The sequence below is a fragment of the Oncorhynchus nerka genome, linkage group LG1, assembly GCF_034236695.1.
Source record: "Oncorhynchus nerka isolate Pitt River linkage group LG1, Oner_Uvic_2.0, whole genome shotgun sequence".
NCBI classification, from domain to species: domain Eukaryota; kingdom Metazoa; phylum Chordata; class Actinopteri; order Salmoniformes; family Salmonidae; genus Oncorhynchus; species Oncorhynchus nerka.
Genome location: NC_088396.1, coordinates 1,660,873 through 1,687,160, shown reverse-complemented (window position 1 = coordinate 1,687,160; position 26,288 = coordinate 1,660,873). Strand labels below are relative to the sequence as shown.

The following is a 26,288-nucleotide window of genomic DNA, read 5'->3' as shown; positions in this document are numbered from 1 at the left end:
TGGAAATGTGTTCATGTGATAAAACAGATTAAATGTATTACTCAGTCTTGATTAAAGTTGTTTGACAGAATGAGGAACATAGCTAGAGTTAAATGTGACAATATTATTTATTGCACTCATTAGCTACTTCACCATCTATCTCAGAGATTAAACAGAAATCAAAATGTCAGTAAAATATATTTGGGTGAACCTCTTAAGTGTTCCCACCTAACAAATGTATTGTTCATAACTGGACAGCAAATAAACTAGTCCTCAAGAAAACTGTAGCCATTCTCAACTAAATCTAATTGACCTACCGTTAAAAATCAAACTATCACCTTTCTTTTCAGTCACTTTTGATATGTTTTGGTTGAGAAGGGAGTTGTGATCCTTCCAAGGGGGGTTTTGTTAGTTAATTCTGTCCAAAAAGTTGTTTCGCCTACGTAAGGCTTTCCCCATCAGCAGTAATCCGTTACTTAATCAAATTAGTGATGCATTCACTTTGACTTAAAGAGAAGAAAGTGCATCTAGTGGTCAAGTAGGGTGTATAGTTTCAGCCAACAAGATGGGCGAGAGGGAGGCACAGGGAGGGTTGTCAATAACATTGGCACAAAATTGGCAATTGTGGTGGAAGTGGGTAAACTTACTTCATGTCCAGAGCTTTGCAAGTCCTGCTACTGTGTTCATGTTTAGGTCACAATTATTCAGTGAGGTGCTTTATGCAATTGACAGCATAACCAACAAAGATTAGCTCAACTAGAGAAAGACAACGTCGCCTAGGTTAACCAGTATAAGTTGCAGATCAGAAACTAGTCTTTTTCAGTGATAATGTTGTGAATGCCAGGTTTGGCTTGTTCAAAAGGTAGATGGAAAGGAGAGTGGGGGGGTAGGGGTTAAGAGGTCGTGGGAAAGATGTCCCTAATGCCAGTTTCATCTCTTGGCACGCCGGGGGTCCCTGCCATTGCTAATAGTGACCGAAGGCTTGGGGGCACTGGGAGGTCCCACAGCGGACATTGGAGGAGCTGTGCTGCCAGGGGAACGGCCGTTAGTCCTCCCCACACCCCCAAAGACAGGGTCACGAGGAGTGGAGGGAGAACTGTTGTTGTTGACAAATGGTATCATGGCACCGTTACCTGTGGGAAGAGAAGGGATGGGCAAAAATGCTAAGAACAGCAGTCATGATCAACTGTGTATATCACATAAGAGGGGAAACATGTGTCAGAGTTAATTTAATCAAATATAGCAGACTACCGCTTTCTTAATCCTTTGAATGGACATGGCAAAGAGATTAGCATCATAACTTGACATGAAAGCAAAACCAATTTAATAAAGATATGCGAGACTGCCATTCAGAAACCCAAACATGGACATACACTATATAGAGGAATTAGACTGGAGCAGTGTAAATGTGTTCTCTGGAGTGATGAATCACGCTTCACCATCTGGCAGTCCACGATGAATCTGGGTTTGGCGGATGTCAGGAGAACGCCAACTGCCCAAATGCATAGCGCCAACTGCAAAGTCTGCTGGATGAGGAATAATGGTCTGGGGCTAGTTTTTTTATGGTTCGGGCTAGACGCCTTAGTTTCAGGGAAGAGAAATCTTACATTCTAGACGATTATGTTCTTCCAACTTTGTGGCAACAGTTTAGGGAATGCTCTTTCCTGTTTCAGCATGACATTGCCCCTGTGCATAAATTGAGGTCCAGAAATAGTTTGTCAAGATGTGTGGAAGAACTTGACTGGCCTGCACAGAGCCCGGACCTCAACCCCATCAAACACCTTTGGGATGAATTGGAACGCCGACTGAGCCAGTCCTAATCGCCCAACATCAGGCCCGACCTCACTAACGCTCGTGGCTGAATGGAAGCAAGTCCCCGCAGCAATGTTCCAACATCTAGCGGAAAACCTTCCCAGAAGAGTGGAGGCTGTTATAGTAGCATAGGGGTTAACCAACTCCATATTGATGTCCATGATTTTGGAATGAGATGTTCGATGATCAGGTGTCCACATACTTGGTCATATAGTGCACATGCAAATGACAAAGCATTGGAAACACTAGAGTAAATGAGGGATACAAAGTAGGTTGAAATCAGGTGCTTCCACACAGGCGTGGTTTGAGTTATTTAAGCAATTAATATCCCATCATGCTTAGGGCCTGCGGGGGAGGCTATTATTTTCCAGAGTCTGACTCCAGCAGATGACTTCACACACAGACATTGTAAGACATAGGAAATGAGACAAGATATCGAATGGTGCATTACCGCCACCAACAGCACAGGTGATGAAATTAGGTTGGTTAAATCCAAAACTTTAAGTACCAGGGTTGCCTACCCCTGAAAGCCGTACTTGCGAGCAGCAAGCTTGCAGGCAGCGAGTGTCCAGCGTTGTACGAGCTAGCTGCACACGCAACAGTGGTTAACATAACGCCCTGGACCAGAGCTAGTATGCGTAACACACCAACGCCTAGGAACAAAGTTAATGGCCGTGTTGGAGAGCATCAAAACCGTGATGCATCAAGGGTAAATTGTGACTGACTGAACTAAAAATAGTATTGAGTAGTTATTTAGGATGCAATTTGTAGAGCAGACAGTCAACTGACTCAGTTGCTAAAAGTACTCATTTCGGATGGTATTTGAAGTTAGCAGACCACAAGGAGTCAGTGTGCATAATCTGCAGCTGGATAAGCTAAAATATGGAATTGTTTTAGGATGGTCATGCCAAGAAGCATTTAGCTTAAACATGATTGACTTTAGAATTTTTGCTATTAGCCCATAGAAATGCTTTGAATAACTGATTCACCACATGTAACAGATCGTTTTTTCTTTTTTTACTTGGGGGGGGGGTTCTGAAGTGTTTGTCCTATATCTGAGAAATAAAAGATCAGGAAACTATTTTTTATTTAACCCCTTATTCTAGGCACTAAACTATCTCCACCTTCAGACAAGTCCCGGGAAACTTGTGGGGTGCGTAGAGCAACCCCATCATGTTCGTGAGAGTCATCTTTCCACAGAGGGGGTCATAATAGTTTGTAGGCCAAACCGTTCTGAAGCTTTAGAAGTTTGTGAGAAGACAGATTTTTGGGATGTTTTATGGTCTGACAAAGAACAGCTCTATAGCTCTGCCACCTTTCACCGCAGATACAGAAGGGCGATATGAACAGATGCAGTGGATTGAGACAGCCCATGCAAAAAAAAACATATCTAGACTAGACAGATTTTGATGGGGATGTTTTTATGTTAATTAAATTTCCACAGGGCCACAGGAATTGTAGGAGAAAGGTTAAGACACGGTTGGTTCCCTATATTTTGGCAGTTACTTGTAGGTGGCCTAATTTGGCACTAGCAAAAAGAAGTTCAAAAACAAGTATGACCATGTACATTGACATGCCTGACCCATTAAGGCCCTGCATGTAGATCAGAGAGGATTTGATGTGTATAAGCAACACAAAACGCATAAACTCAGCAAATAAAGAAAAGTCCTCACTGTCAACTGTATTTATTTTCAGCAAACTTAACGTGTACATTACATTTAAGTCATTTAGCAGACGCTCTTATCCAGAGCGACTTACAAATTGGTGCATTCACCTTATGACATCCAGTGGAGCAGCCACTTTACAATAGTGCATCTACATCTTTTAAGGGGGGTGAGAAGGATTACTTTATCCTATCCTAGGTATTCCTTAAAGAGGTGGGGTTTCAGGTGTCTCCGGAAGGTGGTGATTGACTCCGCTGTCCTGGCGTCGTGAGGGAGTTTGTTCCACCATTGGGGGGCCAGAGCAGCGAACAGTTTTGACTGGGCTGAGCGGGAACTGTACTTCCTCAGTGGTAGGGAGGCGAGCAGGCCAGAGGTGGATGAACGCAGTGCCCTTGTTTGGGTGTAGGGCCTGATCAGAGCCTGGAGGTAGTGAGGTGCCGTTCCCCTCACAGCTCCACGTCTGTGTAAATATTTGTATGAACACAAGATTCAACAACAGACAAACTGAACAAGTTCCACAGACGTGGTATAATGTGTCCCCGAACAAGGGGGGGTCAAAATCAAAAGTCAGTGAGTATCTGGAGTGGCCACCAGCTGCATTAAGTACTGCAGTGCATCTCATGGACTGCACCAGATGTGCAAGTTCTTGCTGTGAGATGTTACCCCACTCTTCCACCAAGGCACCTGCAAGTTCCCGGACATTTCTGGGGGGAATGGCCCTAGCCCTCACCCTCCGATCCAACAGGTCCCAGAAGTGCTCAATGGGATTGAGATCCAGAACGAGCAGTATGGCTGGTGTCATTGTCATGCTGGAGGGTCATCTCAGGATGAGCCTGCAGGAAGGGTACCACATGAGGGAGGAGGATGTCTTCCCTGTAACGTAGTGTTGAGATTGCCTGCAATGACAAGCTCAGTGCTGTGACACACCGCCCCAGACCATGAAGGACCCTCCACCTCCAAATCAATCCCGCTCCAGAGTACAGGTCTCGGTGGAACGCTCATTCCTTTGATGATAAAGCGCAAATCCGACCAGCACCCCTGGTGAGATAAAACCACAACGTCAGTGAAGAGCACTTTTTGCCAGTCCTGTCTGGTCCAGTGACGGTGGGTTTGTGCCCATAGGCAACGTTGTTGCCAGTGATGTCTGGTGAGGACCTGCCTTACAACAGGCCTACAAGCCCTCAGTCCAGCCTCTCTGTCTATTGTGGACAGACTGAGCACCGATTGAGGGATTGTGCGTTCCTGGTGTAACTCGGGCAGTTGTTGCCATCCTGTCCCTGTCACGCAGGTGTGATGTTTGGATGTACCGATCCTGTGCAGGTGTTGTTAAACGTGGTCTGCCACTGCGAGGATGATCAGCTGTCTGTCCTGTCTCCCTGTAGCGCTGTCTTCTGCGTCTCACAGTACGGACATTGCAATTTATTGTCCTGGCCACATCTGCAGTCCTCATGCCTCCTTGCAGCATGTCTAAGGCACGTTCACACAGATGAGCAGGGACCCTGGGCATCTTTCTTTTGGTGTTTTTCAGAGCCAGTAGAAAGGCCTATTTTAGTGTCCTAAACGTTCATAACTGTGACCTTAATTGCCTAACGTCTGTAAACTGTTAAGTGTCTAAACGACCGTTCCACAGGTGCATGTTCATTAATTGTTTATGGTTGGAAGCATTGGAAACAGTGTTTAAACCCTTTACAATGAATATCTGAGAAGTTATTGGATTTGTACAAATTATCTTTGAAAGACAGGATCCTGAAAAAGAGAGGTTTCTTTTTTTGCTGAGTTTAGAACTAAGCTAGTTAGAATCTTTTTTACATTCATTTTATGGAATGAATACATGTTTCTGAACAATCCATCAGGCTTTTGTTGACAATATACCAGAGAACAGTGCCCCCGCCAAACCTGCTCACATGGTGGGCCGTCACCCGGTTTACTCTGTACACACAAAGGCAGCAAAAACAAGTGAAAGTGTGTCAATTTAAAGCAACCCCTATCCCTCAACATTTTCTGGTTGACTGGACGAAGCAGAATGCATCCCCACAAACAGAGAAAATAGAGCAGCATTACATTTATCACCTCGTAGGTCATCGATTCCACTGCGCAAAACGGAATAGAAACGCCCATTCTCCAGTTGTCAAAGTAGGTTCTACTTTAAATAGCACAACATGAATGCTTCTGCCACAGTTGTGTGTACAAAGGGTCTATCTAATCGAACAGAACTAATACCTCACCCACTGATCGGTTAGGTGGACTTCATTTTTGCCATATTGCTTATACCCATCAAATACTTTCATCTACAGATGTTTCTGGACTGGGCCTGGACCTCAACTAGCCTGGAAATCTAGACTGATTTCAGTTGTTACATGCCAATATGAACAAATTAGTGAAATTAAAGTGTGATTCATTGTGGATTTTCTGAATAGATCAACTGCCCCACCACCCCAATTATCACTTACCTGACTGAGCAGGTGTACCTGAATTCTGATTAGGCGGAGAATTCCCCCTCTGATCCGATTTGCCCTGCAAGGGGAGACGTGGTGAGGGCATTAGAAAACACTTTTAAAAAGTCCATTAAGCATCACTTCACACCATTCAATATTTTGGGGATAACTAACCCACTAACCTCATTGAGACTGTTAAAAACTAAAAACACTTTACACATGTAGAGTCTGAGACAGATGGGCAATTCCTGTTCTCTGAAAGTGGAATTAGATTTTTGTTTGTGCTTTCAAATGAACATTGATTTAGGTGTAAACTGAGTATTTCCTTTTCTAGAGTGTCTGCCGTTGATGTTGTTCTTGCTTTTTAATTAGCATCTGATTTACAGTGCCTTTAGAAAGTATTCACACCCCTTCACTTTTTTTTCCACATTTTGTGGTATTACAAAAGTGGGATTAAAATGGATTTGTCATTCTTTGTCAACAATCTACGCAAAATACATATGTCAACGTGGAAGAAAAATTCTAACATTTGCCATAAAAAAGAAAACACCCATAGATCTTGATTAGATGAGTATTGAGTCAATACATGTTAGTCACCTTTGGCAGCATTTACACCTGCAAGTTCTATTGTTTTTTTGTTGGGGGGGGGGAAATCAGCTTTAATATTGCAGATTCCACCAATGTAATTGTCTGCATTATTTCCAATCCCCCATATCTTTTCTTTTGTAAATACACAGTGCAGTTGGAAAGTAATCCACATTTTGTTACGCTACATCTTTATTCTAAAATGTATTAAATTGATTAGGGGATATAAAACAATCTACACACAATACCCCATAATGGCAAAGCAAAAACATTGTGTAAATTTTTAAATAAAACCGAAATCACATTTACATAAGTTTTCAGACCCATTACTGAGTACTTTAAGCACCTAAGGCAGCAATTACAGCCTCAAGTCTTCTTGGGTATGACGCTACATGCTTGGCACACCTGTATTTGGAGAGTTCCTCGCATTCTTCTCTGCAGATCCTCTCAAGCTCCGTCAGGTTGGAAGGGGGGGCGGCGCTGCACCCTGCTATTTTCCGGTTTCTCCAGAGATGTTCGATTTGGTTCAAGTCCGGGCTCTGGCTGGGACACTCAAGGACATTCAGAGACTTGTCCCAAATCCATTCCTGCATTGTCTTGGCTGTGTACTTAGGGTCATTGTCCTGTTCGAAGATTAACCTTCTCCCCAGTCTGAGCGCACTGGAGCAGGTTTTCATCAAGGATCTCTGTATTTTGCTTCGTTCATCTTTCCCTCGATCCCGACTAGTTTTTCAGCGGCAGGGACTGGGAGACATCTCCACAGCATGCTGCCACCACCATGCTTCACCGTAGGGATGGTGCAAGGTTTCCTTTTACTGGAGAGTTGCTTCCGTCTGGCCACTAACATAAAAGGCATGATTGGTGGAGTGCTGCAGAGATGGTTGACTTTCTGGAAGGTTCTCCCATCTCCACAGAGGAACTCTGGAGCGCTGTCTGACCATCAGATTCATGGTCACCTCCCTGACCAAGGTCCTTCTCCCCTGATTGCTCAGTTAGGCCAGGCAGACAGCTCTAGGAAGAGTCCTGGTGGTTCCAAACTGCTTCCATTTAAGAATGATGGAGGCCACTGTGTTCTTGGGGACCTTCACTGGTGCAGATTGTTTTTGTTACCCTTCCCCAGATCTATGCTTCAAAACAATACTGTCTCGGCGCTCTACGGACAATTCCTTTGACCTCATGGCTTGGTTTTTACTCTGACGTGCACTGTCAGCTGTGGGACCATATATAGACATGTGTGCCTTTCCAAATCAGGTCCAATCAACAGAATTTCCCCACAGGTGGACTCCAATCAAGGATAATCAATGGAAACTGAATGCACATGAGCTCAATTTCAAATTTCATCGCAAAGGGTCTGAATACTTGTGTAAATAAGGTATGTTTTTTATTTAATACATCTGCCATAAAACTTTTTGCTTTGTCATTATGGTGTATTGTGTGTAGAATGTGGGAAAAAAAACAATTTAATCAATTTTAGAATAAAGCTGTAACCTACCAAAATGTGGAAAATGTCAAGGGGTACTTTCCAAAAGCACTGCATTGTATAATTTTTTTTATTTGTTCCATCTTTGATAACGATTAAAATCGTTCAAGTTTTTTATTTGTAATAATGATAATTACAACAATACTGAATGAACACTTATTTAAACATAATACATCAATAAAATCAATTTAGCCTCAAATAAATAAAACATGTTCAATTTGGTTTAAATAATGCAAAAACAAAAGTGTTGGAGAAGAAAGTAAAAGTGCAATATGTGCCATGTAAAAAAGCTAAACGTTTAAGTTCCTTGTTCAGAACATGAGAACATATGAAAGCTGGTGGTTCCTTTTAACATGAGTCTTCAATATTCCCAGGTAAGAAGTTTTAGGTTGTAGTTGTTATAGGATTTATAGGACTATTTCTCTCTATACCATTTGCATTTCATATACCTTTGACTATTGGATGTTCTTAAAGACACTTTAGTATTGCCAGTGTAACAGTATAGCTTCCGTCCCTCTCCTCACCCCTACCTGGGCTCGAACCAGGAACACATCGACAACAGTCACCCTCGAAGCATCGTTATCCATCGCTCCACAAAAGCTGCTGCCCTTGCAGAGCAAGGGGAACTACTCCAAGTCTCAGAGCGAGTGCAGTCACCGATTGAAAAGCTATTAGCGCACACCCTGCTAACTAGCTAGCCATTTCACATCGGTTACACCAGCCTAATCTCGGGAGTTGATCGCTCAGTCAGACTGCTCTATCAAATCATAGACTTAATTATAACATAATAACACACAGAAATACGAGTCTTAGGTCATTTATATGGTCGAATCCGGGAACTATCATCTCGAAAACAAAACGTTTATTATTTCAGTGAAATATGGAACTGTTCCGTATTTTATCTAATGGGTGGCATCCATAAGTCTAAATATTCCGGTTACATGGCACAACCTTCAATGTTATGTCATAAAAATTACGTAAAATTCAAACTGTTGCATATACCCTGACTCTGCGTGCAATGAACACAAGAGAAGTGACTATTTCACCTGGTTAATATTGCCTGCTAACCTGGATTTCTTTTAGCCAAATATGCAGGTTTAAAAATATATACTTCTGTGAATTGATTTTAAGAAAGGCATTGATGTTTATGGTTAGGTACAGTCGTGAAACGAATGTGCTTTTTTCGCAAATGCGCCTTTGTTAAATCATCCCCCGTTTGGCGAAGTTGGCTGTCTTTGTTAGGAAGAAAGAGTCGTCGCACAGTTCACAACGAGCCAGGCGGCCCAAACTGCTGCATATTACATTTACATTTAAGTCATTTAGCAGACGCTCTTATCCAGAGCGACTTACAAATTGGTGCATTCACCTTAAGACATCCAGTGGAACAGCCACTTTACAATAGTGCATCTAAATCTTTTAAGGGGGGGGGGGGGGTGAGAAGGATTACTTTATCCTATCCTAGGTATTCCTGAAAGAGGTGGGGTTTCAGGTGTCTCCGGAAGGTGGTGATTGACTCCGCTGTCCTGGCGTCGTGAGGGAGTTTGTTCCACCATTGGGGGGCCAGAGCAGCGAACAGTTTTGACTGGGCTGCGCGGGAACTGTACTTCCTCAGTGGTAGGGAGGCGAGCAGGCCAGAGGTGGATGAACGCAGTGCCCTTGTTTGGGTGTAGGGCCTGATCAGAGCCTGGAGGTACTGAGGTATATACCCTGACTCTGTTGCAAGAGATGTGACTATTTCCCTAGTTAAAAGAAAATCATGTTAGCAGGCAATATTAACTAAATATGCAGGTATAAAAAATATATACTTGTGTATTGATTTTAAGAAAGGCATTGATGTTTATGGTTAGGTACACGTTGGAGCAACGACAGTCCTTTTTAGCGAATGCGCACCGCATCGATTATATGCAACGCAGGACACGCTAGATAAACTTGTAATATCATCAACCATGTGTAGTTAGTTAACTAGTGATTATGATTCATTGTTTTTTATAAGGTAAGTTTAATGCTAGCTAGCAACTTACCTTGGCTTCATACTGCATTTGCGTAACAGGCAGGCTCCTCGTGGAGTGCAATGTAAGGCAGGTGGTTAGGGCGTTGGACTAGTTAACCGTAAGGTTGCAAGATTGAATCCCCGAGCTGACACGGTAAAAATCTGTCGTTCTGCCCCTGAACAAGGCAGTTATAACCCACCGTTCCTAGGCCGTCATTGAAAATAAGAAAGTGTTCTTAACTGACTTGCCTAGTTAAATAAATGTGTAAAAAATGTAAAATAAATAAAAATCGTCCAAACAGGTGTCCAAAAATACCGATATCCGATGGTTATGAAGACTTGAAATCGGCCCTAATTAACCGGCCATTCCGATTAAAATCGGTCAACCTCTAGAGTGCAGTTAGATTAACAAGAATTGAAGCTTTCTGCCCATATAAGACATGTCTACGTCCTGGAAAGTTTGTGTTACTTACAACTGTCATGGTAATCACATTAGCACACGTTAGCTCAACCGTCCCGGTATACGGACACCGACCCCGTGGAGGTTAATCATTTCTGCCCTCCGAATTCACTATATAAATAGGCCCGTTTAATTTTATCTAGCTTGCCGTTCCAAGTAAAAACATTTATTTTTTGCTCTTATAATAAAAATAGGTTGCTAGGTGTAGGCAAGGCCATAAAGCAACTGGGATATGACTCAAGAGTTACTCAGGGTGATTTTAACAAATACAGGGATTTTCCTTTCTATGGGAGCAAGATCGTATAAATTTTTGCTAACTTTATTATCATGTATTTTAGTGAGATGATTTCCCGAAAAATATATTCACATCACCGTCAGACCCTTTAAATTGGAAAACTACACAGTAATGTAAAAGTAATTTTTTTGTGATCCAATGCGTAATATAGTTCAGTATATAGGCTTGAATGATCAGCTCCTGAAGGAAATTGCAGAATGGCGCAAAGTTCTGTACCCACTCTTCAATGTGAATAAAGGGAAACAAAATACAATTGATAAAGAAATAAACTACAGTTTTTAAAAAGTATCTGTCATCTATGTGGCTGTGGAGGGATCCAAATTTGGGATTTCAAAGACATTAATGAGCATACAAGTCCGAGATTTATGGTCCCTTGATATTGCTGGATCTGATTTTAATCGCCAACATTTAGATGGCCATAAATGGATATGCTGACACCTCTTGACAATTTAAAACTTTCTGAGAAGTAGCCATTCTTTACCATTTTACATCTAGGGTTACTATACATAACTTTAACCCATTGTATAAGAGATTCTCCAAAATTATAATATGCGAGCCATTTATATATAAATCCCAGTTGTATTTTATCAAAAACCTTTAAGTCAGCTAGTGTTCTACTGTTTCCCGTACTTGTCTTATTTACAATGTACAGTCCATGTAAAAAAATAATAATAATTAGGATGAATAATATCCGACAATACCATGCGCTATGCATTTTGCATCACAACACTGAAGTGTAAGGGGCCTTCAATTTTTTTTATGGACTGGATCTTTATAATTTATCACTTGGGTCCTGTTTCAGTAATAATGAAATCAGACCTTGTTGATTATCTGATAATCTACCAATTTTATAGAAGTGGGTGAAAACAAGCTAATAAAAAATGTCCTCATGGTACATCAAAAAAGGTTTGGTATGCATTCCAACCCTGGAGTTACTGTACTTAAAGGCTTTAATTGCATCAAGAATCCCGCTCTGTAATTCAGCCTTTACGAGTCTCTGTGCAGCTGTTCATTTTACATTATTAATAGGGGAAAAAAATCCATACAATCAGCTTCGGTTAGAGGAGACAAACAAAAACATATGCTTTTAAAGTACTGTGCTTCCACTTTCAAAATATAGTTTGTGAAACATGGGTGACTAATTTGTAACAAGTTTCTGTAAATTGTTTTTGGTAACACTTCTAAATTGAAGATTAAAAAAAGAATTTGGCGCATTTTTCCCATATTCCATCCAGTTCGATATTTCTTATAACATTACTCTTTAAATAAGCTCCTCTATTTGTTCCTATTTTCCTCCAACTTATTCTGAGCATCTATGGTACAGTTTGCATTGCCATCTGTACTGTCATTCCTATTTCTTTTGTATATGGACTCGACATGAATTGTTTTTGTTTTAGAAATGAGTACCGAATTGCATAGCCTCTAAAGGCAAATTTAAAATTGTCCCATACAATATGGGGATCTGCTGTACCTATGTTACTTCAGAAAAAGTCAGTTAAATTCTTCTGTCCTAGCTAAAACAAATTAACATTCCATAGGCTTTGATAAAAAATGTCCAATATCCTCGCCCATGTGGAAATTCTGTACGAGTGATGTATATGCCAATTACGTGAAGGTCCAAACGCATTCTGTCCCCTATCAACACTAACTTTTGGTGCCAGCGAGAATGACATAAGAAATAAGTCAAGACGACTAGCTTGATTGAGCCTCCACCATGTATCTCTCACTCGGTCAGGATATTTAAGCCTCCATATATCCACTAGTTCTAATGCATCTATGATATTAATGATCTCCTTAAGTGCATGAGGGTTAAAATTGGAAGTGTGATTTCCTTTACAGTCCATTGAGGTGTTTAAAACCGTATTATAAATCTCCCACCATAATGATACATCTTGTATTGCTTGTAGGTTTGATATACATTATAATTATTTATTTATTTTCAAAACAAGCGTGGATCATAATTTGGACCATATAAATAAATGAGCCAAATCTGTTCATGATCCAATAACACATTTAAATATAATCCATCTACTTTGCGGATCTGTTTGGACATTTTGCACATTTTGATCAAAATTGTTCATTAATACAGTCACACCTTCTGAGTTTCTTTGCCTACGGGAGAATCATTTTTCGCCGCCCCGCTCCCAATTCTGTTTATAATACACGTTTGTAAAGTTACTGTTAAAAAGTACCATAATGATTGAGTGTCCATATAGCTGTACCATGATATTTACATTGCTACTATGTAAACATCCAATTGTCCTCCACTATTACACCCGCTAAAACCTCCCCCCATCCCAAGTTGGGTTGTCATCCAAGTGAACACAGAACAGAAGCAGATCAACCACCAAAAGCATTTCCAACACCCTCACCTCAATTGTATTATATACAGTTTAAAAACAAACAAATGTAAAAAATCTTGCGCATCTTAATTTCCACAAATAACAAATATGTGTAATAATGTAGGCAGTTCATGCAAAGAATTGTTACCTATAACCAGGATGGCCATTACAAAACGTACATTTTTGGCAAGCAATTATTATTTTTTGAAAATTGTGATTCATCCTATATTGTTCCTAACATCATTACCCCATAGTAACAGATGTGGGATAAACACACCCTTCCCCACAAACACAACAAGCTCAGATGTTGTACAGTTGTGCCATCCAAGTCAAGAAAGAACTTGATGTGCAAATACATAGTTGTAGCTGTTTGAAAAGGCATGCAACATTGAGCAAGAATGGGAAGATTTGATTAACCAATGTCAAGTCCTAGCTGTTCGAGATCAGGTGCAACCCCTTCCCCTGAAACACACACACAGGTCCCCCATTGTGACCATTTTCCCAAGCATCTCTGTGCAGTCAGATCTTCAATTATTTTGTGCCACTGGGGACACAATAATTTGCCCCCTTTCTTAATGCCCGAGTGTGACCCCCTCCCCATGGGTTAATGCAGCTAGTGTTGCCAGTACTGTCACTACCTGGGTGGGGGCACCCCACTGGCTCAACCTTGACATGGTCAAGGTTCTCATTAGCGACTGAGAAAATCGTTGAATATTATGCTCACCCATCCAGAGGCTTTGAAGGACCAACTCTGCCAGGCAGGCTCAGAATCTTGAGGGGGTGGTGCCGCTTTAGTGGGTGTCTGCATTTGTGACTGCATTTATCTTTCCATCTTGGCTGGGTATAGGCTACTTGCAGTAGGCCTATAAAACAGATAAGGACTTCTCCCTAGAGTATGGGTCGCTCAGATGGGTGTCTAGGGTATAGAGTTGGGGACCGTTCCACCATGATAGGACAATAAATAAACTACTAAGAATTTAAAAAAAAAATGTATATCCCATATCTGCACAAAATTGAAAGCTCTCAACTTCTGCTCATAGACACACATGGATGGGCTCTGACATTTGCAACCATTTTATTTTTTCACTCCACTTTTCCCAAACACAAAGATACACACCCCACCTTACACCCACACAAACTGTGCCTTGTCCTCTGTTTTATTCCTACCATGTTGATTCCTACCTAATTTCAGGCTTGAGTACTTGTGTTCCAGTTCCTTATATTTGAAAATGCACTTTTTCAATAATTATCCTCTCTTCTAATGCCGTCTAATCTATTTATAAATACTATAAATAGAAAGTTGAATACTAATTATTTTACAACATTCCCCATCTTGAAAGGTATAGTGTAGTTGTAGTTCATTTCTTTATCAATTGTTGCATTTTACAGTTTCCCCCCCAAAAAATATTACAATCCCTACCATGGATAGTATTGGGTGGTCCATTATTCAACGACTCTGGGAATTTTGTAATATTTAGAAAAGTCATGGAATGGTCCTGGTGTCTCGGCACAATTTGTTATCAATATAGTTTATCGACTACGAGAGCTACACATTTCCCTTTTAATCTATTCACCTTGAGTGGGAAGAGACGTTTGCACTGTTCTGCAATTTCCTTCAGGAACTGGACCATTCATGCCAGAAAGTATTTTACCCAGGCATTTAACCATTATTTTGTCTTTAAGGAATGCAAAAAAAATTGCAACGATTGGGCGCTCATAGCTCGAAGTTTGATTTTGTCAACAGTATCACCTGAGATCTGTAGTGCTATAAGAAATAATTTCACAAGACTTACAGGATCTTCAACATATTTCTTTGATACCATTAAGTACCAGATTCTCTCAGAAACGTGTTCTCCTTTTGAGTTATTTAAAGTCTGTTTCAATCGTATAGACTCTTTCTGGGTAAGTCTCAAGAGCTTTGCACACCAGGATTGTACAATATTAGCACATTATTTTAATAATTCTTCAAGCTCTTTCAGGTTGGTTGTTGATCATTGTTAGACAGCCATTTTAATGTCTTGCCATAGATTTTCAAGACGATTTAAGTCAAAACTAACTGGGCCACTCAGGAGCATTCAATGTCGTCTTGGTAAGCAACTCCAGTGTATATTTCGCCTTGTGTTTTAGGTTCTTGTCCTGCTGAAAGGTGAATGTCTCCCAGGGTGTTGGAAAGTAGATAGGCGCTACTCCATTTTTTTTTATCATAAAGAACTCCCTAGTCTTTGCCGATTACAAGAAAACCCATAACATGATGCAGCCACCACGCTTGAAAATATGGAAAGTGGTACTGTGTTGGATTTGCCTCAAAACATAATGCTTTCTATTCAGGACAAAGTTCATTTCTTTGCCACAGTTTTTGCAGTTTTATTTCAGTGCCTTACTGCAAACAGGATCCATGTTTTGGAATATTTGTATTATGTACAGGCTTCCTTGTTTTCACTCTGTCAATTAGGTTAATATTATAGAGTAACTACAATGTTGTTGATCCACTCTCAGTTTTGTCCTATCACAGAAATCAAACTCTGCAACTATTTGAAAGTCACCATTGGACTTGTGATATCCCTGAGTGGTGTTCTTCCACTCTGGCAACTGAGTTAGTAAGGACGCCTGTATCTTTGTAGTGACTGGGTATATTGATACATCATCCAAAGTGTAACTAATAACATCACTACGCTCAAAGGGATATCCAATGTGTGCTTTTCTTCACACATCTACCAATAGGTGCCCTTCTTTGGAAAACCTCCCTGGTCTATGTGGTTGAAATTTACTGCTCGACTGAGGGAAATTACAGATAATTAAGTGAGGAGTACAGAGATTAGGTAGTCATTCAAAAATAATGTTTATACACTAAATGGATGTAAGGGAACACCCCCCTGAAATGTACAAAAATGAATGGGAACATATTGGCACCGTACGAAACATATACACGGTGTCCAATACCACACAATTCGGGCGTTGTTTCATTCAAAGTTGATTGCAAATGCCATATGGCAAATGCCAAGTGTAACACTGCAAAAATCCAACAGATGGCGAGTGCGCTCCACCGTAATTTTTCATATTGCAGTCAAGACCTAAGAGTACAATTTTGAAAAATTGATTTTTTCAAAAACGTTTTGATTTGTGTCCAATTACACACGTATAAGAACTGTATCAACATACTTTAGTCATATTTTATCATCATTTTTTTATTTTATTTGAACTTGTCCATTTGCAATTTGATTTCATAGGAAGTCAAAAGTCGAAAATGTGAACATTTTTTCAAAAACTTATGACCCCCTTAAAAAGTGTTTTCTGCATCGTTTTACGAAATTCTTTCGATTTTTTGTCAATTACACATGTATAAGAATTGTATGAACATACTTTTGTCATATTTGATTATCATTATTATTATTTCTTTTTACTACTTGTCCATAGGGCATATGTTTTGTCCATTTGCAATATGATTTCATAGGAAGTCAAGTCACTTTTCTTTGGGGGGGGGGGGGGGCAAATGCCATAAAAAATGTCCAAATGCAATATGAAATATTTGAAAGTGACAAATCAGGATGTTATGTCCATTTGCCATGTACGATCAATGGAAGTCGGTTTACAAACCCGAAAGTCAGTGAACCATGTCCAAAAGGTATTTATACTGCCAAATTGATATATAGCACTATGTTAAGCCATGAATCAACCTAGATGGTCTATTTGTCATGTATGAAGAGGGAGAAGTGGGACTGTTGTTTAACAATTTTTTTTTTTAAACGTCCAAAATGACAAGGGGCGCCCCCCTATTGGATGGGCACGGATGGGGGGGGTGCTCCCTACCCAACCGTGGACCCCTTGCTACCCCATAAGGCATTAAAAAACATTTTTTAAATGTGCTCCTGGTAACCCGTTCCAATCACCAGGTGCACGGCTGTGCATTTGCAGTATGTTTCAATGTGCATTTACCATCACGAATTTGTCATGCTCAAAAATACTGCAGGAATGCGAAATTGACTGGCCCGATGAACTCGGGATGGCCAGGCAGTGATTCTGGTTCCACTCCATCGCTCGTTGGTGTTGATTTCAGAATGTCATTTTGGTGATGGTACCTCACTGTTTAACGTCTTCGATATAGGGGGTGCTCTTAATTTTTTGATGAAAAACGTTCCCGTTTTAAACTAGATATTTTGTCACGAAAAGATGCTCGACACTGCATATAATTGACAGCTTTGGAAAGAAAACACTGCAAAGATATTGTCATTGAGTGCCACAGAACTGATGTTACAGAAAAAACCCAGATAAAAATGCAATCAGGAAGTGCCGCATTTTTTGAAACCGTCTCATGGCAATGACTCCTTATATGGCTGTGGATGAGCTAGGAGTCAGCTTACCTTTTACACGTTTTCCCCAAGGTGTCTGCAGCATTGTGACGTATTTGTAGGCATATCATTGGAATATTGACCCTAAGAGACTACATTTACCAGGTGGTCGCTTGGTGTCCTCCGTTGCAATTATTGCGTAATCTCCAGCTGCAAGTACTTTTCCTGTTTGCTACTGAGGAGAAACCCAACTGCCAAGAAGGATTTATCATCGAATAGATATGTGAAAAACACCTTGAGGATGATTCTAAACAACGTTTGCCATGTTTGTCGATATTATGGAGTTAATTTGGAAAAAAGTTTGGCGTTGTTGTGAATGAATTTTCGTTTTTTTTTCTTAGCCAAAAGTGATGAACAAAACGGAGCGATTTCTCCTACACAAATAATAGTTTTGGGGAAAATTAACATTTGCTATCTAACTGAGAGTCTCATTGAAAACATCCGAAGTTCTTCAAAGGTAAATTATTTTATATGAATGCTTTTCTTGTTTTTGCTAAAATGTTGCCTGCTGAATGCTTGCCTTAATGCTATGCTAGGCTATCAATACTCTTACACAATTGCTTTGGTTGAAAAGCATATTTTGAAAATCTGAGATGACAGTGTTGTTAACAAAAGGCTAAGCTTGTGTTTCAATATATTTATTTAATTTCATTTGCGATTTTCATGAATAGGAAATGTTGCGTTATGCTAATGCGTTATAGTTTAAGTATTTTTCTGTCGATTTCTCAGCCAAGCAGGATGAACAAACTTTTTTCTTGGAAATGTTATGGGAGACATGACTGATTTACAGTTCATGGGGGTTGCCTAATCTCACACATGAGGTTTGACCATTTTAACCCTTCGAAACAGCCCCTATGACATCATTTAAGGCACTTCCGGTTGGCACAGGAAGCTATAAGTAAACACATATCCTGATTGGGGTATGCCTTTACAGAATCCTGAGTTAAGTGTTTATGTTAACCTGTTGCAACTCTAGGGGCAGTATTTTCATTTTTGGGAAAAAAACGTTCCCGTTTTAAAACGGGATATTTTGTCAGGACAAGATGCTAGAATCTGTATATAATTGACAGCTTTGGATAGAAAACACTAACGTTTCCAAAACTGTAAAGATATTGTCTGTGTATAACAGAACTGATGTTGCAGGCGAAGGCCTGAGAAAAATCCAATCCGGAAGTGCCCCATATTTTGAAAGCGCTGCGTTCCAATGAGTCCCTATTGAGCTGTGAATGTGCCATCAACCAGGTTACACTTTCTACGTATTCCCCAAGGTGTCTACAGCATTGTGACTTGGTTTTATGCATTTATGTTGAAGAATACCCGTAGGGGGCTACATTGCGCAAGTGGTCACATGATGCTCCCGGAGAAAATCTTGCGTAAAGTACAGAGGTAGCCATTATTCCAATCCCTTCTGGTTGCTCCAGGAAGCTTAGAATCAACACAGGTAGACCTCATAGTGGCCTGATGGATTGTCATCGAAGACAGGTTCATAAGACATTCATAACCCACATAGGCGTCAGGTTGAATTTAGGGGTGCAGGCAATATATTCCTATGGGGAGAGAAGTAATTGAAAACTGTTTGATGTAAACACCTTTGAACTGTTTGATGCTACCCATTCCTGTCGCGGGATCATTTGTCAGCAACCGCTGAATAGCATAGCACAACAGACAAATAATATTACTAAAAATATTCATATTCATGAAATCGCAAGTGCAATATTGCAAAACACAGCTTAGCCTTTTCTTAATCCACCTGTCTCAGATTTTGAAATTATGCTTTACAGCGAAAGCAATCCAAGCGTTTGTGTAAATTTATTCGATAGCATTGTGTACACTTAGCATCAGGAAGCTTGGTCACGAAAATCGGAAAAGCAATCAAATTAACCGTTTATCTTTGATGATCTTCGGATGTTTTCACTCACGAGACTCCCAGTTACACAACAAATGTTCCTTTTGTTCCATAAAGATTATTTTTATACCCCAAAATACCTCTGTTTGTTTGTCTCGTTTTCAGAAATCCACAGGAAAGAGCGGTCACGACAACGCAGACGGAAATTCCAAATGGTCTCCATAATGTCCACAGAAACATGTCAAACGTTTTTCATATTCATTCCTCAGGTAGTTTTTATAATAAATATTCGATAATATATCAACAGAGTGTGTAGGTTTTTCAGTAACAGCGGGAGGAACAATGGCGGCTTTACTCAGTTGAGCAAAAACTCACTCAAGAGCCCCCACCTATCCACTTACACAATGTGATCTTTCACGCTCATTTGTCAAAATAAAAGCCTGAAACTATGTCTAAAGACTGTTGACACCTTAGGGAAGCCATAGAAAAAGGAATCTGGTTGATATCCCTTTAAAATGGAGGATAGGCATGCATAGGAACAGAAGTGTTTCAAAATAAGAGGCACTTCCTGATTGGATTTTCCTCAGGGTTTCGCCTGCAATATCAGTTCTGTTATACTCACAGACAATATTTTGACAGTTTTGGAAACTTTAGACTGTTTTCTATCATAATCTGCATATTCTAGCATCTGGTCCTGAGAAATAGGCCGTTTACTTTGGGAACGTTATTTTTCCAAAGATAAAAATAGTGCCCCCTAGCTTCATGAGGTTAAGGGTTAATGCCACGCGGTTAACAGTTAGGCTTGCACAGATCGGGAGGACCTCGGGAACGTTCCCGGAGGTCAAATTGTGCTTCTCACCCTAAAGGTTCTCCCACTGTCACCCAAAAGCAAATCAAATTTAGGGCCAGGCTTAATTTTGGGCCTACTTTTTTCACGGTCGCTGAGCGCGCTAAGACTTATTTACAGAGGGTTGAATGAGTGCGTTATTTCCGAAAATCACAGAAATCTCGCATAGCTCAGAAACACTATTCAAAAATATTAGTCTGAACACGCTGCAACTGGATCTGTAATAAAACATTTAAAAATGTAAACACCTTTTTTTGAACATCACCAATTTGACATTGTACGATTTCTCTTAAATTACGATAGATAAATGGCTGGTTCTTTTTTTATTAACACCGTAGGTTCATTTACATTGACGTGAAGCGGAAAAACTATTGCTCTATTGAGCGTCTGCTAAATGACTTAAATGTAAATGTAATGTAAATGTACCTTTAATCCCAGAAAAATGGCCATAACTCAAATACCGTTGAGGCCTGGACGCCATCTTGTTCGGGGCCAACTGCCCATTATGCCAAACCTATGCTCACCAAGTTGTCTTCGAAGTCTTTTCCGTTTAGGAGAAAAGGCCACGTCATGATTGGTGATGTTTTGTACATTGCAAATGTACAAAACAATTCGCCCTCTTGTGGGATTTACCGGGACAGTGGAAAAAATTCCCAAATTTAACATTTTTATAAAACAGAAACCGAATGTCCGAGAGACTTTGTTTGATGACTTCCTGGAAGATCTGGCCCTGCTGCACGGCCCGCCGCCGTTCGCAAATTTTAGAAATGTTGTCGGACGTCTAGTAAGGGACCGTACATTTGCAATGTGGACTTTCTCACTAACCATATGTCAAAATGTTCCCTTAAGGTATGTAATTTATGTCCATGCAAATTGTGTGACTTGTTAAGAAATGTTTTACTTATTGACTAAATACATTTCAGCTTTTCGTTTTTAATTAACCAACCCTCTTGAGCAATCAGGAGGTCGGCTACCGTTAGCCTGGTCACAAAGCTGTTTGTGTTGGATAGCCAACATGTTTGGCAAAAACAATGCCCATAGGAGTTGGCAAGACAGAACAAATAGATCTGGGACCAGGGTAGGGTAGAGGTACTTACAGTCTTGTTCTGCTGGTTGTTCTGGGCTAGCAGATCTGGGTTGGGCTCACTGAAGTTAGGCACTTCGGAATACACCATGCAAAACCTATGGGAGGGAATACATTTAGTGAATGTTAGGAACATTAACCCTGTGTGTTAATACTACATGCATGTCATTGATATTTAAAAGTAACCCAGCACATTCAAGTAATGTTGCATGCATCAACTTGTACCGAAAAGCATTAAAACAATGTAATGTAGCCAGCTTGAAACTATACTGAAGAAATAAACGCAACATGCAACAATTTCAAAGATTTTACTGAGTAACAGCTTATATAAGAAACAGTCAATTTAAATAAATTCATTATGCACCAATCCATGGACTTCACATGACTGGGCAGAGGAACAGCCATGGGTGGGCATAGGCCTAACCACTGGGGAGCCAGGCCCGACAAAGGGCTTCATTACAGACAGAAAAACTCCTCAGTTTCTTTAGCCGTCCGGTCTCATGACAGTCCCGCAGGTGAAGAAGCCAGATGTGGATGTCCTGGGCTTGCGCGGTTACACGCGGTCTGCGGTGAGGCCGGTTGGATGTACTGCTAGATCCTCTAAAACCACATTGGAGGCAGCTTATGGTAGAGAAATGAACATTCAAGTCTCTGGCAACAGCTCTGGTGGACATTCCTGCAGTCATCATGCCAATTGCACGCTCCCTCAACTTGAGACTTATGTGGCATTGTGTGACAAAACTGAACATTTTATAGTAGCCTTTTGTCCCCAGCACAAGGTGCACCTGTGTAATGAGCATGCAGTTTATTCAGATTCTTGATATACCACACCGGTCAGGTGGATTGATTATCATGGCAAAGGAGAAATGCTCACTAACAGGGATGTAAACTCATTTGTGCACAAAATTGGAGAGAAATAAGCTTTTTGTGCATATGGAAAACTGGGAATCTTTTTTCAGCTCATGAAACATGGGACCAACACTTTACATGTTGCGTTTATTTTTGTTCAGTATACATGACACCTATATTTCAAAGCAGGGTTGGTCGATGTCAACCTTTGTCCTATCATGATTATGTACCCATAAAACATTGATATACGATGCTATCGCACCGATTGGCCACCCACAAATGTATTTATTTTTTTTGTTGAAAAAAATATAACTCCTCTAAAACGAAGGGTGGGCTATAGCGTGAAACCTAATGCAACGGGACGAATCATGACTTAAGTCAATGTGGTTGAAAGCATGGGCAGTGCAGGCAATGGCACATCTTTTCTAATGTTCCCTGCTGGTGGAGGAGCAGAAGAGTTGTGTCTGTGGCTTGCACATGATGGAGCAGTGACTGATGATGAACGGGCAGTCTTACCGTAGTGAGCTAGGTTTTAGGCCTACATCATGGCCTGGATAGAAGCAGTCTAGTCTTCAGAACTGGATAATAATTGGTTTATTTGCCTCAAAATAGAAAAATAAATATTGTTTATTCCATCTCTCAAAGCAGTGCTTGAGAATAGCCTATGCCTAGGCTTAGGTTACAGACTTTCATTCTTGTTATTTTTGAAAGCCTCGACTTTAGGAGAACACTGATAGGCTAGAATCCTTGGAAATAAGCTAATGTTCATAACTTAAACTGGTCTTAAAGCTTTTATGATTGGCCAATTACCTATCCTCCAATTAGGCCCATTTGGTTTTCAACCCTGCATGGAAGAATTTTCCCAGCCCGCATGGATAATTTATTTCATAATACGGTTAACTTCAATAAAATGGTCATTAGCTTTTTCTATAAGCTATTGTTTGTCCTCTTGTTATTAATCCTACCTTAGGGCTTTCAAATAAATTCTGTTACATTCATTGTTTGATCGGGAGAAAGCCATGCATAAAACGATGAAGCGTAGCCTTGTCATATTCATAGCCTATCGAATGGAGAGAGAATGGAACATAACTATCTGTTTAAAAAAACGTAGCCTAAAAGAATGTGTTATATAACTGGAAATCTTGTGCTGATTTGGTGGAATTGTTCTTTCAGGACTACATTCCTCATACATTCTGTAGGCTATACAACATTTATTGAAATGGACTATAGCATATAGGAATACTCAATGTCACTTGTGTCCTGCAAGACAAATGTACTGCGTGGCGCCACTCAAATACGCTAAACCACCTTGGCACATCACGATGTCTTCAACGTCGACCATGGCTGTCAATCATTGTCGATAAACGATGCTATCGCCAAACCTATTTCAAAGCAATATAACCTTCTGTATTCTTAAACTAAATGCAATTCCTCTGTTGCTCAACTATTGTAGATAGATGTAAGAACAGACATGTTTTATTTGATAGAACAAGACATGTTTACAATACAATAAGTTTACAAAACTTTTTTCAGGCAACATTTTTTGAAAAACAAGCACTCTTATTGGACAAGTTAAGATACTTTTTTTTCTTTAATCAAATTTCAGGCATGTTGAATGAGACTCCTACACTACCACGTTTTCAACATGTCAACATGAGCCATTTTTTTTTGGGGGGGGGGGGGGCAGTCTCACTTTGTGTTCTCTGCCATTATGCATCACTAAATCATAAAGAGAACGGCAAGTGGCCAGCTGAATTCTCGTGAAATACAGGAAGTTCCTGGTGGTATAAATAGACTGTACTCACTCTCCGATCTTCTGCAGGTCTCCACCTCTTCCAGTGTACAGGGTCAGGCAGCCCTTCCACATGGAGGCGTAGCTGCAGAGATGGAGGAAAGTCAAGATACTGTATCTAGCTAACAAAGTACTGGGGTTGGGATCAGTTCCATTTCTACTAACTTTAGAAAAATGTGAATTATATTCCAGAGGGGAAAACAACTCATGGGTTTTCATAGCAACACATTTTGCTATACTTCTATTCACGTTAAGATTATTGTCATAACAGAATCAATGGTAAGCCTGTGCAGGTGCTCAGGGGAGTGTATGCTCCATATACTAACTGCTCATATCAGTCAAGGCCTCTACCGGTCATGCAGTGTTTCTCATCTCCAATCCTCAGGTCCTGCCAAGGTTGCATTTCTGTTCTAGTCCAGTAAAAGCACACCTGATTCAACATATCAAATGTCTTAATGGAGTAGTTAAATGGGATGTTATTGTGCTTGGCTAGAATAATATGTACAACCATGAGGGTAGCCAATGCCAGAGATGAGAATCATTGCAGTAAGCCCAATGGGTGTGGGTAGGGGTCAATACCCTCTGGTCAGCCGGATAATGTCCCCAGGCTGAATGAGGCTGCCCAGCTCGTCCCAGACAGAGATGGCGATGCTTCCGCTCTTGTCCGCTACCTTGCAGGAACGCACCTCATGGCCATCCTTCGTCTTGGTTACCCGTCCTAACATTGGAGAAAAGAACAAGAGCAAGTGAAGTTATCCCTTTAGAAATGCAATTCAATAAACATAGCTCGTCTACATAGCCTTTGTGATGGGTGACCAAGTCCTCATGGATGTAATATGGCACCCTGTCAGAACATGTCCAAAGCAACAACAAAAGAATACAGGTAATTGTATGCCATTACACCGAGGCATTTTTTTTTATACTCACGATTACATGTTTGCACTAAGTTGCACAATCGACTCAATTGTTCCTCTGGCCCTTTAAGAAAGCGGTAACGAATCTAGGTTGACATGACACGAGAAACACGACATTGTTATCTCCACCAACTTACCTATTTCCAAAACAATGAATACGATATTTAAATTTTTCGATCCAGGCTTCACGTCTTTTATCAAGAACAGACCTTCGTTTATGGCGTTCGACATCTTTAGGATGCAATTGGGAAAGTGACACGCTAGCAAGCTGTCTAGAAAGCTATGCAATCGGTAGCAGCATTCGGTCGGAAGCTAGCAGCAAACTAGCCAGCTAACGTTCGTTTTCAACATAAAGGGATTGTCATAACTTGCTAGCGGTATATACAAAGTTATTTGAGAAACGTTTTTTTTTTTTGCCACAACTTGAAACAAATGAGATGTGGGGTTCCCGATGTATAAAGCTAGCTTCCAAAAGGATAACAAGCTAACGTTACTTTTGCTTTCAATGGATGGACTACTGTAGCTACTTTACTCCATTTTCTACCAAGCTATTCTCTTAAGGTTACTATACTTCCTGCTAGAACAATCTTAGTTACACGTGAAAAAACACTACATAAAGCTAGCCAACTACATTAAACGATATGCTTGCGGTGCTAAGTATGAACCTAAAACACCAGTTTATGGTGAATAAAAAATATGAACGTCAAAAATGTTTAACCGCCTGACAATTCAGTTCTCTTTCCTCATCTGGTGCTAACTAGCTACAGCAGTAACGTTAGCCTGAATATTCTCACAATGGTGAGTTTACGCAAAACTTGTGCTTTACTTGAACTAACTAACTACTTACATAACGAAAAAGACTGATGTTGGCTCAATTATAAATTATAGCTAAGATTAACACTCATTTCTAGTCTGATGGAGGAAGTAGCGCTAGCTAACGTTAGCTGTCCAACTTCAGCTTTGTTACAACACAAACTCGTACGTGTCTATGTTGCTAATACATGGCCGCTATATATAATTATTTGATAAACGTAAATTCAAGTGTTGCTAGTAATTAGACTTGAATTATGGCTAAAGAAAATTCTCGGCGAGTTTATATCTAGACAACTGTGGCACGCACCCCCCTGCTCTTCAAACAATGCCCCCTAACTACGTCAACGTGCTTCGCCGGTCGAATAAATACACCCGACCATTCCATTTCACTGGCTAGAAAGGGGTGCACGGGAGGGTATTTTTTATTCCATTTCAAAACCATAAATAATCACTGACTATACCCCCTCTCCCGATTTATTTTAAACCCTTTGTCTACTTTCTTCTAAATCACAAAACTGAAACTTATTAGCTTTGGCTGATCTAGCAGTGCAGAATTTGGTGCATAGCAATACCATATTGACTTTTGCAATACGCTATCTTTAAAGATGTATCCAGACAGCCACGCGACAAAAGATAACTTGTGAGGTTATATTTACAGTGCTAGTCACATTGTATCACATTGCACATTGTGTTATTAAGTGTGCTGTGCACTTATGCTATAATGTTAAATTATATCTATATCCAATATACCATGT

The 26,288-nt window shown here is 40.4% G+C and overlaps 1 protein-coding gene across 1 annotated transcript; it reads right to left on the bottom strand.

Moving 5' to 3' along the window:
* Positions 1-88: 88 nt before the first annotated feature.
* On the bottom strand, positions 89-25,877 carry nabp1a (nucleic acid binding protein 1a). The gene is made up of 6 exons (XM_029663742.2): positions 24,858-25,877; positions 24,386-24,524; positions 23,820-23,891; positions 21,179-21,263; positions 5,906-5,969; positions 89-1,112 (listed from the first exon to the last, which is right to left on the bottom strand). The coding sequence occupies exons 1-6, from the start codon at positions 24,949-24,951 to the stop codon at positions 910-912; spliced, it is 657 nt and encodes a 218-aa protein (XP_029519602.1). The 5' UTR covers positions 24,952-25,877; the 3' UTR covers positions 89-909.
* Between the last annotated feature and the right edge of the window lie 411 nt (positions 25,878-26,288).

Coding starts and splice junctions, on each gene's coding strand:
- nabp1a (XM_029663742.2), bottom strand. CDS start 24,951: ATGTCGAACGCCATAAACGAAGGTCTGTTCTTGATAAAAGACGTGAAG. Junction 24,525..24,857: donor ATTCATTGTTTTGGAAATAG/GTAAGTTGGTGG, acceptor CTCCAATGTTAG/GACGGGTAACCAAGACGAAG. Junction 23,892..24,385: donor ATTATCCGGCTGACCAGAGG/GTATTGACCCCT, acceptor CCATCTCTGCAG/CTACGCCTCCATGTGGAAGG.